General features: G+C 35.1%; 1 protein-coding gene across 4 annotated transcripts in view; it reads right to left on the bottom strand.

Moving 5' to 3' along the window:
• Window positions 1-15128, bottom strand: part of TAPT1 (transmembrane anterior posterior transformation 1) — a 53854-nt gene that overhangs the window by 29572 nt on the left and 9154 nt on the right. The window contains exons 1-3 of one of the 4 annotated variants that reach the window (XM_026121972.2): window positions 12643-12761; window positions 8380-8446; window positions 7681-7704 (exon numbers count right to left, since the gene is read on the bottom strand). In XM_026121972.2, the coding sequence (XP_025977757.2) occupies window positions 7681-7704; window positions 8380-8446; window positions 12643-12652 (101 nt within the window). In that variant the 5' untranslated portion in view covers window positions 12653-12761. Of the gene's footprint in view, window positions 1-7680; window positions 7705-8379; window positions 8447-12642; window positions 12762-15128 lie in introns of those variants that run through there. The other 3 variants (XM_026121970.2, XM_064511402.1, XM_026121971.2) reach the window with 3 other exon arrangements.

Genomic DNA, 15128 nt, shown 5'->3' with positions numbered 1-15128 from the left:
TTCCTGCAAGCTGAGTTTTAACTGAAACACCTTCATTTCAAGACAAGAAAAGCTGAAAGTCTTCACTTTTTAGCACTTCCAATATTCACCTACTATCTAAAGAACCTATGACTACTCTCTTGCAGAACAAAAAAAGAAATGCACCCTCTCCACTCAAAAATTACATTTTAAGCTTTATTACTCTATTTAACTACATCTAAATGATTATTCTTATTTAAATACATTAGCATGTTAAAACATTTATAGATTTAAGCAAACCCATGATGATGGTAACTATTCACTAGCTGAGAACACAGCATGTTCCCTTTTCTCCAGCCTACTTCACTTTTAGAAGTGTATTCAAAGAGTCATTTCAGCATTAGCCCTCTGGCCAACACTCATTCTGCAACATGGATTGAGCTAAATTGGAAAAAGATATTTTTACTCCACAACAGTAATACCAGGGCTTTCAACTATATAGAAAAATAGCTCAATCTGAAATTGTTGTTCAGGAACTTGTCATCTTCATTCTTCCAGCCAACACCTTATCATTGGAGAAGGAGGTACCTGGTAGAGAGACACAAATCAGCAGAGACACCCCCATGCAAAAAGTCTCTGGTAAAGTGATACAACATACCAGAGAAACCAAGTAACACATGGAAACAAACTGCTGTCATAAAACTTAAACAGTTTACCTCAGTAAGCAAATCTCTCCATTTGTGTTCCTGAAGCAAAGTGTATGGTATTTAAATACAGTGGAATTCTTTTACTAGGTTTATATAGATTAAGAAATGTATATGGTTTCCACTGCTACAGAATGCTGCAGTTAAAATTTCTCCCTGTCCCCCACTGCAGCCAAACCATAAAATCCTTCACTGTTCTCATATGCCCACAACAAAACTATTAGATTGAATAATTAGCAACTGCAATCAGGTTTCACCAATAAATTGTACAACTAGTACATACAAAAAGATTTCATAAATACTAGTTTGAGCAGAAGAAAGCCTTATGTTTTCAAGAATAATTGGTGTTAAGTAGCTTTTAACACAACATATACTGTGTTTACAGATTACCACTTTAATTTATACCACAAAAGTTACGAACAGTTTGACCAAGATCAGGAAGAGGTATACCCAGCCCAGTATCCTGTCTCCTACCATGGCCATAAGGGAAGAGTTACAAGAACGTCAGGCATATATTGTCCCTAATTAAGGTTATTTAGTATTAATTGCTTATTGTTAACATTATTTAAGATGCAACCAAAACATACAACAAGCCTCCCAACCATTCCCTGGCACTAAAGGCTTACAACTGGTCCAATTCTAGTCTATTAAAAAGGATTCTAAAGTCACCATTAAAAAAGAAACACACACACAACTGCTGTTAGAAGAGCTGAGCAGTCATATACATCAACAATCCTGAATTTCCGATTGACTTTCTTAGAGCTGCTAGTGATCAGTGTCCTCTACCTCCTTCCCTGAAGGCCTACACTCACAAACTCAGTACTTCTAAAAATTGTCCTTAAGGAGCACTGGGAAGCTCTAGGATTCTTATAAAGACTGCCACAAGAAGAGACTAAGATTACCTTATAGCATATACAGCTATACAGCATAGCCCTTCCTGTCTATCAGTACTCTTACCAGTGTGGCCATGCACTAACATGTGGAAAAGGAAGCACGGCTAATGCTATTTATGCAAGAAAGAAAATGGAGAAGAGCCTGGAGACACAAATAATGCTCAGCTAGTTCCCAGTTTTAAAAGTATGGGAAGGCACCAATTTTTACGATAGAGCGGCACCTTGCTGCAACATACTAGTAAGGACAGTATGCTTATGAAGCTTCTGCAGCAGTCTTTCAGGAACGTTTTCATAGGAAAAATGCTGTGAGGTCCACAAATCAATACAGACTGAAGTCTTGTTTGTAATCTAGAAAATTTTTAACATGATAATGTTCAAAGATGTGAAAAAGCTCAACTACAAGTTCAGCTCTTGCTAAAAAAAATAAATCAACAAAAAACAAAGAAGGTTTTTCTATAGCAAGTGTTTCCTTTCCACGAGGCTGCCCCCACTTGGAATATTAAGCAACCACAGTTCCTCTCCAAAGGCCTTTCACACTGCTACCTTCATCATTCAACATACAGGAATCTTTTTCTTGAGTTAGTGCTTTACTTTTGAGCTAGTTGGCTCAAGTGCGGCTGCTGTTCAAGACCACAGTGCAGCACGGACACAGTTATTCTGTGCTGTTAACCCTACCACTCTCTTCTGCTTGTGTTGATTTGCTGCAGTATGGATCTTCTCTCTTGAGTAAAACTAACATAGGAAAAGTTGATATCAAAGTAAATCATCACCACCACAGCTGAAGACAAACTCTAAAAAAATCATCACAAATGATAAAGTGCAGAACTGCTCTTCTGAACATGGTATCAATTCTGAAATCTAACTCCGGAGAACGCTACCATACAAAGGTGCAAAGTCACAGACAGCTTTCCACATACTGCAAACACAAAGGTGTTTTGAAAATATGCTGGGTACAGAACAAGCTGAATAACTATCACTATGGTTCAATTCAAAGGCTGCCCCAAAACGTCAAACCAATGCACTTGATTGCTGTGCCTTGCAGGAATTACGCTTTTAAGGAGTAGAGTATATTCAATAATGTATTTAGTGAATTTTACTTTTCAGTCTTCAAAGGTACTTCATTTAGTTTCTTGTAAGTCTGTAATAAGGAAGGAACTATAAAAACAGAAGTAAACATTCCACTGATTGTCTTCAAAGTTTTAACTAAAAAAATACATTAATTTTCTATTCAAAGTTGTGCAGTAAGTGATCTACACGAGAAGCGGAAGCAACAGTAACATCGTGACAACTTTCAAAACACATTTTTAAAAGAACTCATAAAAATGTCCTTATAATTTTGATTTCCTCAGTTTAATGACAGAAGAGCATCAGCGCTTGGTATCTCTAACCCGTAATCAGCACAAGGGATTATTGCAAGGGCAGACTACAGGAAACTGCTTTCTTAAAAGTGAAAAAGAACAAGAGTCTCTTGGCATTTTAAATCTATTTCAGTGTTCTTTTGTGAAACACACTTAAAACCCGTTAGATTGACTAGACAAGTAACCTAGAGTCTACAGCTAACACACTTCCAATTAAGAGACACTAACTACGACTACTTCATAAGTCTATAAAAGCATTTCTTGTTCCATTCCATTGCAGCAGGATCCTTTTCTGCTTTGGTTAATAACATTTACAAAAGGATTTTGAGGTGTGGCTCTGAACAGAATATTGGATAGGAATAATTGTTTCCCACAGAGACAAGGAAATCAAGTAAATGGATTAAGTCTTAACAGATTTGCCACCATTTGGCAAATATGCAGAAATGCCTGCAAAGCCTGCAGTTATGAACTGGTGTAGTTACTGTTCAGTGAGGACTGAACATTACTGTTTTAGTGTATAATCAGGCTCCATATACCTACTAATTACACTGGTTCAACCTGTATTTGTCACAAACGGTCAATCCATCCCATGAAACTATTTAATACATTTTTAAACACACAGGCCGATGTGCTTTCACACCCCACTGCCAAAAGTCTTAGCGCTCTCATTTTGCACAGTATTTTCTGCATCCATTCTTCCTCAATACATGCTTCCATGTATTGTCATCAGTAACTCAGTACCTATGTTCACACCCAGTGCCACCCCTGGAAAATACTTTCAGGACAATCTTGAACACTAAGTAATTTCTTGATTAATATCACACACAGTTTGGAAATGCTGTATTCATCATCAGTGAGTTCTAGAGAATCTTAAAAATTGAAGAAAAAAGCCAGTATTGTCCAAAGCTATGATAACTATACAAAGATCCAGACATGGACAAGAAATAGATAGCCTAAGTTCTGATGTTACTTTCAAAATCTTGCTTGAAAGAAGGGAACGAAGAGGTAAAAACTAGACAATACTGAACTACTGCAGAAGTCCAGAAAACTCTGAACTGCTACGAGAAGTTGCAACAGATTAACTTCTTTCAAAAAAGTTGGCTTTTTTTAATTACGTATGTATATACATATATATACACACACACAGTTGTGCATGAAGGATGACAGAATATAGAAAGGAAGATTTCACATGAAAATTAGTTATGTTTTTATCTTCTGAGTGGAAAAGGAGAACAAAGAATAAAGAATATCACAACAACCATTTTATTTTATATTGACTTGTTCCTGTTATAAAAGATAAAGCAATAAAAATCTTCCTATAATAATCAGTGGGTCTTTTCCTTCAAAGCTATCCCAGACATAAAGCAAGGTAACAGAACTGAACAAAACAAACATGTTCGTTTTAGTGTGACTTAGCTCTTGAAAGATAATATCCAGAGGGCCCATCGTCCAAGATGCAGTACTTCCAATATCTTACTGGACTCTAGAAACGAGTTATGTGATTTGTTTCACAATTTGGCTGTTTATTCAGCTAATTATCTTTCCAATCATAACTTCTACACATCACAAGCCAATAAATAAGTGGATTCAGAGTATCTGCATTGTCCTTCAAAGGCTCTTTATTAAGATACAAGATTTCTATCTTTTCACCTACTTATCTTCCCCCATTGTTCCATTATTATTTCTAACATTTTCGCTCTAAGTCATACTGTCTAAGATGCTCTTCTCAAAAAACAAAACAAAAAAACAAATTTACAAGTGATTTCATTATGCTAAGCCTCAAATTCTCAAGTTTAGCTGTACTAGACTACCAAGGAATCAAATTAAACTTCTCCAAACAAAGTCTGTTTATAGGAAAGAAAAGCAAGACTCATCCATTCTTTACATGATCTGCTGTATAAAAATATTGTCTTACTACCTCCACTAAATACACTGAGCTGTTTAAACATAAGATAATCCTTCAATATGCATAAATTCAAACTGAAAATCCACATATTCCTCCATGAAGCAGCCTACAAATAAACTTTCTGACACTGTTTAATACTAATTAATAAATTAGGACAACACAGAAAAACACATACAGAGATTTCAGTGTTCTACAGCACATATTTAACAAGATGTTCAGATTACTCAGCCTTTGGGTACCTTTACCATTACGCATGCTAATTGCCAAAAATTCCACTAAATCTCCACTGAAACAAATCCTTACGTCTCCAAATAATATAATTATACAACTCCATGCTTAAGGAATATACAAAGTCATTACTAATTTTAATACAAGTAAGCAAGATACAAGCCTTCCTGTTATATCTCCCTATCACACCATCCTGTTTCAGCCTGGTCAGTTAAAAGGTAAGGATGGTGCAGCCCCATGCTTACCATGCTGTGTCCGAGGCAGCCGACTCCACGGACCTGCATGGCAAACTTGTACACTGCACTGACTGGCATCAGCCAAGGACTGGAGTCCAGAAAACAGCAGCCTATTCTAGCAAAAGTGATATTTCCGAATGCTATTCGTAAGCTCAACATTTAATACTCATTCTTTATCAAACTTCCCAGTTTATGGTCTCTTCATCTTAAAACACATTTTGAAAATACACAAGTTAGTTTTTCCTCCATTTATAAAACCCTGCAATCTGTAACAAGTCCTTACTAAAAATAACATATTAAGTGAGAAAAAAGCAATTTCCCATATAAAAAAAATTAGAGAAAGTTATTTTGTCATTCTACAGACAACCTCCATACATCTTTACAGTCAAAATACCAAATGTTGTTGCTACCCACAGATTTGCTCTATATATTTTATGAATAAAACTTAGAATTTGTAGCATGACTATTTGTGACATTTGTAAGAAAATTCACTCCGAGTCTCACAAAATTACCAGCTGAGCTTATTTCAACATATACATTGAACAGCTGCCCAGCAAAGAAAAAATCTGCTGCAAGTAGTGCTTGTCATGAGCAATCTCCATAAACAAGTGAAAGTTTAAGGAAGCAGTTACTTTGCTGTCGTTTTCAAGGCATGTCTGTTCAATATCCTACTCTAAAGTTTCTATGCTACACTTCACACACTACTGAAAGAGTTCTATCTCCATCTACTGGTTGGAAGAAGTTAGGTTTAAACATTCATAAGGGATATGGTCATACAACTGGTGCTATGAAGACAGTTACAAATACATAATGTTTGTGTTTCAACCAAAGAATGTTTGGTTCCACAATATTTTACCTCTACTGTTATTAAAAAAGCAAAATAGTCCAAGGCTTTCAGTGTACAGCATCTGCTCCACCAAACCCTTTTTTGTTCTGACAGCTGTATGATTAAAGTTACTCAGCATTCAGTAAAGTGTTTTAATAATAAAGTTACATATAAGTAGATATCAAGTTACAAATCACAAGCAATTCTAAGGTGAGAGTTTGATAATCAACTGGCTTCTCAAAAAAAAAAAAAAAAAAAAAAAAAAAAAAACCAAATCACTCCCAAGACCAGGTGTTAAGTGATTTAAATTCAATAAGCACAACTTTGATAAAAATGGCTGACCAATCTGGAACATAAGATATACTCCAGGACACACTTCAAGTTGTTCTTATTCTAGAAAGCCTCATAACAAACTAAAAATCTTATCACAGTTGTCTACTGTATGCATTTCAGCAACTACCACTGCAGTGAACTGGATGTTTCCACAACGTTGTATACAGTGAAATACAGATCTATTTCAGTACTTGGTTACTTTACTCTTACCTCTGAACAGACTACCAGTTGCTATCATATGACTGACTGACCTTTGTTTTTTCAGGTCTTCTGGTGCTCCTCAGTTCCTTGCCAGTCTGATTATACACAATTTTCCTGCCACTATGCAGAATGAATTGTTACCAACAGGAATTCGATATATTTTCTTGTCTAATTTTATAGCTTTAAAATATCAAGAGGATGTCTTCATTTTTAATTGGTTCCTTTAATATAGACACACCTAAATTCAGATTACTCTGAACAATTGCTCCTTTGTAGTTAGTATGGATAAAATTTCCAATACTAATGCCATGGATAGGAGTTTACAGATTTGAATAAACTACAATTGGGATAATGAGTTAGATATTTTAATAAAAGAACCATGAACTTAACCACCTTCACACTACTTAACAAAAATCCTCTAGATAGGCTTGTCTAGCTAATAATGCAAAGTGTTTTAGCACCAAGGTTACAAATTTGAGCAAGTATTTTAGTGCAAATATTTTCTAATCTTATTTTATATTCAATATCAAACACTGTTTTCAGAAGTTAGACAACCACAAACTCTGAGGATTATACTTATTAACATACTTAAATCCAATCATGGATAAAAGGAGTCATCTAGTTAAACGGCTATGTTTAGATGTTTGCTTCTCCATTAAGTGATATTTGTATGAAAATCAAAAACTGTCTGGGAATTTTTTTTTTTTTAAAACATTTACAGTCAGTCTTGATCAGAGTCTTAATCCTTCAATGTATGCCCTCATTACTGAGCTGTGATATCCCAAGTTTCTAATCTTATATGAAGCATTAAGAAGAATGAACAGATTAACATATAAGAAGTGGATATTATTTTCCAGTTAGTATATCAGGTAGAGATGTCAGGGAAAGCAAAACCCAAGCAAGTTTGCTTGAAAGGCAAGAAATAGAGCGCTAGATTTGCCAATATTAGATGGCATTTCATTTTTAAAAAAATAAAATACCTCTACATGCACACAACACAGCACGAGACCATGCTAAGAATGAAACAAAAAACCAACCTTGCTGTTAGGCCCCCATGAGAGCTGTCTCAAAACAAATAAAAAAAAAACGTGGTTTCAAATAAGTGACAACTAGAATTAGCTTTCATTAAGCATTTTTTATAAAAGAACAAACTATAACTGAAGTCAGCAATGAATACAGGATAGTTTAAAGTGCTGTATTTACTATGCAGAGAATCAATTAAAAGATACCTGGCAAAGAATTTTTAGTATTTCCCCAAATTTCCCAAATTAAGCATTACAAAAACACTTAAAAATGAAGTATACACAAAACATAACTATGAATCTGACTAAAGTATTACTTAGTATAAATGTTAAAAAAAAAAAAAAAGCCTAACAAGGCACTATAAACCATTTACAGCAGGGGCTATGATTTTTCCAAGAGTTTCGGTTTTTAACTGGGCTGAACTGGTACACATGCACTCTATGTAAACATTTTAAATCTATCTGATCACAGCCTATTTCCACAGTGAAGCTAAGCCATATAAGGAAGTATGCCAATCTCATGTTGTCTTGTAAAGTGCTATGAACATCCTGGGTACTGAATATCAAGTGTTGGTTTCTCTTTTGAAATATGCTGGTTAATCTAGCTATGCTATTCATTTGTAATCAGTCTGCTTACTGATTACATGTAGATGTGAATTTGGCTGATAGCCTAGAAGAGAGGGGAGGAGAAAAAAAAAGTCAGGATTTACTCACCAAGGAGGAATCCCTGTGACACCACATTCCATCCTATAAAGGAAGTGAAAGTGCTCTTCCCTTCGGTCTGATTTACAAGAAAGAAAGAAAGAGAAGGTTGTAATGTTGCTACACTATGCACTGTTATGGAGAGGAAAGAGGAGCACCTGATCTGGGACTACTACAGAAACTACTGAATGCACTTGCCTTTTTCTGTTTGGTGGAATGCCACACATTTTGGTGAACAAGTGCATTAGTTTCTCACTGAACTTTACCAGACAATAGGAAGTGTACGTCTTAACAGCTAGAAATAGTCCCTAGCAAAAAATAAGCCTTGGGACTAAAGTGTGCAACACGGGGTTCAAATTTATTTAGTCTGATAATATAAAGAAATAATGTCCATAATAAGAACAGCAATATTTTTTTTCCTAAGAGGCTTTTCTTCTACAGTTGCCTTCTTGAAGTAATACTGCTTTACTTCCTCCTGAAAAAGGTAAATCTATAGCTTCACAGGAGGGCAATGGGAAATTTAAGAGGTACATATAATACAACTGAAATTTACTTATTGCCGACATGACCTGAATTCATTTATTTAAGGGAGAATAAAGAGTAATAGACAACACAAAACACAGTATGTATAATATATATATGTACACAAAAATTTCCACACAGAAGAGCAGTAAGGGTCTTGTGAATCATTCTAAGAATGTTTCTTCCATATAATAAGATCCATAATCTACTTCTGTGTTTTTTTTTGAGAAAGTCAGAATCTTTTTTAAAAAAAGTCTCACTTCCAGAAACAGAAGTCTTTAGTCATTTTATGGATAAGCAGTAAAACGTCTACAAGTTTAATTAAATTGGAACTCCTTTCAGTCTCAGCTAACAATTTTTAGCCTTCACATCATGGCAATTGCTTTGTGTGTTTTTTTTTTGTTTGTTTGTTTGTTTGTTTTTGTTTTTTTTTTTTTTAATACAGAAGGTCTTCTGCATTCCTGCAAGAGCTTTTGTTGGTATGAGAAAAGCTTTCAAGAGAAACAAGAGGTTAGCTCTATCAAAGTTTTTCAAAAAAAGCAGAGAATCTCCCCAGAATCTCTCACTCTGACCTACTAAAACTGTCTCAAATGAAAAAGGAAGGCACAAGGTGGCTAAGGGTAAGTTTTAGGAACTTATCAGCAAGGTCTAAATCGGAAGAAAACTCTGGCAGGTCCACATCGCTCTACCTTAGACTTGTTTTGCCAAAGTATACGCTTCAAGTTGTCAAAGAATATTTTAACATAACGAGGATTAATTTGATAAGATTTGCAGAGGAGAATCAAATTTAGGAGACTTCTTTCCATTACCTGGGGGAAGACAGAGCAGAGCTGTTTGAATTTTTTATTGTTATTTTAGAATATTACTTTCCTGATGTCATTTAATTTTCTGGACATTTTTTATTTTTATTGATTTATTTTTAATTAAAGAGAGCACCCTGCTATTTATAGAGCATAGCAGTAATGACATTTCACCTGCCAAAATCACCACAGTAAGATGATTCGGCCACCAAGTCCTGCCAGTTTGATCACGGCAATCTGACCAGCAGAGCATAGTTTGCTTCATGACACTCTTGGAATCCCCATGTTGAAGTTCAGTTGTTTTAAGCCTCTGTAAAATAGCTATGGTAATACCAGTAGAGCTCCCACAAGTATACAGAACTAAATCTATTCAAAACAGGAGATCAAGTGATGAGGAGTTTTGGCAGTCAAATCACTGAAGCACTTATACAGCCTATCCAGAAAAAGGAGACATATCAAAATATATTACTCTTTGTTCTCTGTCAGAGAGCTCCGAGACACAAAATAATAAAATACAGGTCAGACAGGTTATCCATTGCCCGCCTGCATTTAAGCGCTGCACACAATACTATTAACAGGGATAAGCCCAGTTTATACAGAATGTGCTTTTATTCTTTTACAGAAATAAAGGGTAATACAATCTTCTTCTAGGTTGAAAAGAGCAGAAAAGTTGTGAGAAAAAAAAAAGAACCAAAGAGTAAAGTGGAAGGGAGATAGACCCCTGCTCAAGCACTTCCCTGAGATGTTGAGAAAAAAGGCAGGATGAAGGGAGGAGCACTTTTATTTACTACACAGAATGGAATATGATGTGACAGGTTTGAAGAACAACCAGTCATATCTCTCACTCGACATTTGTGAGGAAGGGCAAGTTCAGAGATAATCAGCCACCTGCATTTGTCACTACCTTTCATACTTACAGATGTTTTACTTGTTGAATTGTATTTAATCACAAATACATAAAAATATTATTTCCTGAATAATAAAAAGCCCAAATCTTATTTTGTGCCAAAATAAAACAAATCAGCATGACTAGGAAAAAATAAAAATAAAAAATAAAAAAGCAAAGTACAGACTCCGAGTGTTTGGAAGAAAGAATCATTACATCCGAAAAGGTTTCTTTACATACAAGAAACATGAATTGCAAACATTTTAAATCATCAGCTCTAAAACATTAATAAATTAGACAAAGCCCCAAGTAGTGAATAAGTAAAGAGATTCTAGGGAGAGAGACTTCATAAATGTTTGAGAAAACTGCAACACAAAAACTTATTTCAAGCGTTGTTACCAAAACAAAACTTTCTTCACTCAAGAAGGTCTTAGTTTCTTTGACTCTTACCTGAAATATCTAAAATTAGCAGTCAAGTTGAATAAGCTAAACAGAAGTCTATCTGGCCTTACAAACTCAGAGAAACCATCAGGTAAGCAGACTAGGCTGTAACATTGTGGGTGGGTGTGTATGTGTGCATATATACTTAGATATAAAGATTATACATTTATATACATAAATATGTATAATCTTAGTGTTGCTCTCTTCAATTAATTCAACAGCACCCCTAACCAGCAATCATAATTAAAGATCTGAGAAACCAACATGAGAAGAACAGAAAACTTCCAAAAGCAAAGCCAAGTCTGTCAACCTGGTAAGTTCGGAAGAGCACAATTTATATGTAAACTAAGAATTAATAAAACAAATCCCAAATGACATTTTAAAATCCAGTTTACCTGAATTTTAATATTCTAGCAATAGCATTCACATAGATATTTGCAAGGAGGCACATAATTTGGCTGGTCAAGTTAGAGCTGAATAGCCAAATTGTTGTATGCTACAGGACACAGTAAGGAAACGTTTCTTTACATACTAAAAACCTTGTAAATTCAGCTCAAAATTCACAGCATAATAAAATGTTGGAGACTGCCATCTAGCGTCTATTTTAAGCAGCAACCAAGTACAAACATAAGACAGTGTTTTAAGAATAGCATTACTTTACAATTAGATTAGTATTTCCTCTAATCAGAAGATACATTTTCAACTATGCATTTAAAAAAATTTCACATAAGAGAGACCATGTTCATAATGCGAATGCAAGCAACTCAAAAAAAACCACACACACACAACCACGTATTAACTTAAAGTCGATGGAAATCCAAAACAAAAACCCCAAAGCCCTTATTTATTCAAGGAAAAACTACATCAATATAAAGACTGCAGTTCTTTCAGGTTACACAAAAATTTGCATAAGCAGGTTTCATTTGAAGGGCTGGTTTCTTTCAGGGAAATTAATTTACTCTTTTTAATTCCTGTGCCACAAAGCCAAGACAAGAACACTTTGAATCAGCAATTTTCTTAGTATCAACCCAAGCTAATAAGTAAGGAGTTAAGATAATTTTAACAGATTTTTAGAGGCCTTAATTAGTAAATTCCATCATACTTTTTTTTTTCCAAACTGCCATGAAGGGAAAAAAAAAAATCATGCATTTTACATGGTTACCCTTTGGGAAAAGGTGACTACAGGAATAGGAAAAACTCTTTTTGGTAAAGAAAAGCTAACTTCTGTTTCAACATTGTGTCAAAATCTCTTTCCAAAGAATTGAAACAAGTCACCAACTAAAGCCTAAGAAAACCTAAAATAATGTTCTAATAAAGGTTAGTTAAAAATATAAAACTACAGGATAAGGTTATATCTGTGTCCTAACCTGACTGTGCCTAAGGGCCACTGTTATCAAACTGTTGCATGTGAAGGAAACAATGATTAGAGTTAGTGACCAGTGGCAAAGCATTAGGGTACCACCCTCACCACCTTTGCTTTGCCTGACTTAGAGCAAAATTTCTGTTTTATAGTGGTAGGAGTCATTAGTTCAAACAGCACTGAACAGCCATAAAATTAAGCACGCAGATAACAAGCAGAGAAACATTATTTAAGGATATAAACACTTTCCTCTTAAATCAACTTACCGTAAGCCATAGCAAGGTAGAGTAATGAACCGGAACATGGCCAGAAAAACTCTCAAAGGAAGCAGGGTGAACACATACAGAAAAGCATCCAGGCACAAAAAGATTCCAAAAAACATCAACTAGATTATAAAAATAAAACAGAAGTACATTAGTAGTTTATAAAGAGCTTTTCATAAAACAATACATTTACAAAAGACTTCAATTAACCAAGTAAGCACAATACTCATCTAATCAGCTGAACTGATTAAAGAGACACTGTGCACTTGGAAGACAATTTAGCAAGAATTCTGGACCACAAGGTCCAAACAGCAGAGGTTTTTGAAGACTTCCAGGCCTCACCAAAGTCTATTCAGTAGATGAAGTGCCTTGAATACAACTGCAGTTCAATCACCAACTGTGACTTTCCTCTACGGTTATAAAAGTTAGTGTTTTTAACCTAAAGCGTGTAGAGCTGTCTGCATATGTGCATAGCCATCTTAGACATACATCTTTTTTAATACGCTTATTTTTCAAAAATTTTCCTTTTAGTTTTCCACTGCATACCAAATTACAACTGTAGTGGTTTTCCTTCAGGGACTACCCACCATTATTTCATACAGAGAGGATTCTAAAATATTAAGGTGTAAGCTTACACAGAGAATATTGCTTATAAAAATTAAGGATAAAGTATTTTAAATAAGGATGAGCTCCCAAAACAGTTAAAGCCATTTAATTACAGCCACAAGCCAAACTACTCTATGATAATTAATCTAGATCTGAGTTCTGTAATCAGAAATTACACCTAACTCTCCCAGAAAACATTCTTCCTTCTGCTGTTTGAATGGATCAAAAAATGTACCTGAATGGGACTCTGGGCACAAGCTTTTGTGTCTGTCAGAACAGAAGCTATTTTTTTTAATGCAGAGAAAACTGCCTAAGTGGGCAAGCTTAGCTGGCTACACAGTTAAGACTAGCAACATCCGAGATGGTCTAGACATCCACGACAGAGTTGCATTTTCAAGTTGTATGAAATACTGGAGGAAGACACCAGTATGGAAGGAGAGGAAAGAAAAAAGGAAAAAAAAAAAAATCACTCCCACACACGCTCTAGTAACCCAAAACATAAGTAAATTACCTTTGTTTCTATAAGTATCTGCCACAATATCTTTGCCTTCCAAAACATCTTTTTTCCCCACTTGCCCATCTACCAGTTGAATGTCCAGTGGGCTAATAAATCACTAATATCTACCTTTCACTCTTATCCTTCACGCATCCTTACAACTTTAAAAGCAGTCCTAAAGAATACACTCCAGTATATCCATCTGCAAACCGCATGAGAAGACAGGCTTCCAGGCACAACAAAACTACAGCCAGAACTGCTGCTTTCCTTTATAACACTACCAGTTCTGTTCTCTACTCCAATACCACACCACTGCATTAGTGTCCTCCCTGATATTCACTCATTCAGCACTAGCAGCATTCTTTGATGGAATCGTTATAATCTAGATTAATGACTCCGCATTTTCTTTTTGATTCAGATGCAAACTTATTCTTTGCCTGAGTGTAATGACCATTTTTTCCACATTCTACAAGCTTATGTTCCTATCTGCAGTTATCACTCATGTCCTCATTTTCCCAAGTGCAATAGCTTCACTCATTTCTGTAAACTACATTGAGTAGCTAATAGAAACTTCTACACAGCCTTTACATTTTATATCATCACAACTGTATTTTAGCAAAAGAGCACAAAGACTATTTTTTCAAAATCAAATGCCCAAAGTTCCCCTAAGACAGCAGGGACCGGAAACAGCTTTTCATTTAGTGTAGATAGCCTGTCACAACAAAGCTTCCACCGCAAATACAGAAAAAGCTGCACTGGAAGTATTGTTTATATTGCAACAAGTCTAGCTTCTCTGTATAAAAAGGAATGAACAATGCAAAAAACACAAACAGAAATAGTACTCATTTAACCATCAGCCCCTGAGACATGCTCACAAGGAAGGCGTTCATAACCCCTTGTTGTTCAGCATCAAATCAAAAATTACCCATATGCTTTATTCTAAAGTCTTTATGCATCTTTGGCGAGAGGTTACAAGAAAAGTGCAATTGTAAAAAGTAGTAAATTTGAAGGACAAGGCAAATATCGATATATAAAACTTTTGTTATAATAGAAGAACAGAGCTTCAACTCATCACATTTCTTTAAAGATGTATTAACAGTAAGAAACTCAATGTTCCTGTCTCAATGAGAACTAATAGTTCTATCTCTGTGTCCCCTAAATAATTTTAATTTATTTAGACATACCTTAAAAAAAAAATCAATTACAAGAGAGCAGGGTAAGATAACCACTACAGACTTTCTCTTTTAGAATTTTCAGTTTAAAAAAACTTTCATTCAAGCAAATCAGCACAAAAAAATAGAAAAGGTCTTGGACAGGAAGATGCACCAACATGGTTAAATCTCCAATCTCAGATATTTCTGCATAGCACTATGCTATGTATACACAG

Source organism: Dromaius novaehollandiae, chromosome 4, assembly GCF_036370855.1.
Source record: "Dromaius novaehollandiae isolate bDroNov1 chromosome 4, bDroNov1.hap1, whole genome shotgun sequence".
In the NCBI taxonomy this organism is placed as follows: Eukaryota; Metazoa; Chordata; class Aves; order Casuariiformes; family Dromaiidae; genus Dromaius; species Dromaius novaehollandiae.
Note: the sequence above shows the minus strand (reverse complement) of the source record. Positions and strands in the feature narration are given on the sequence as shown.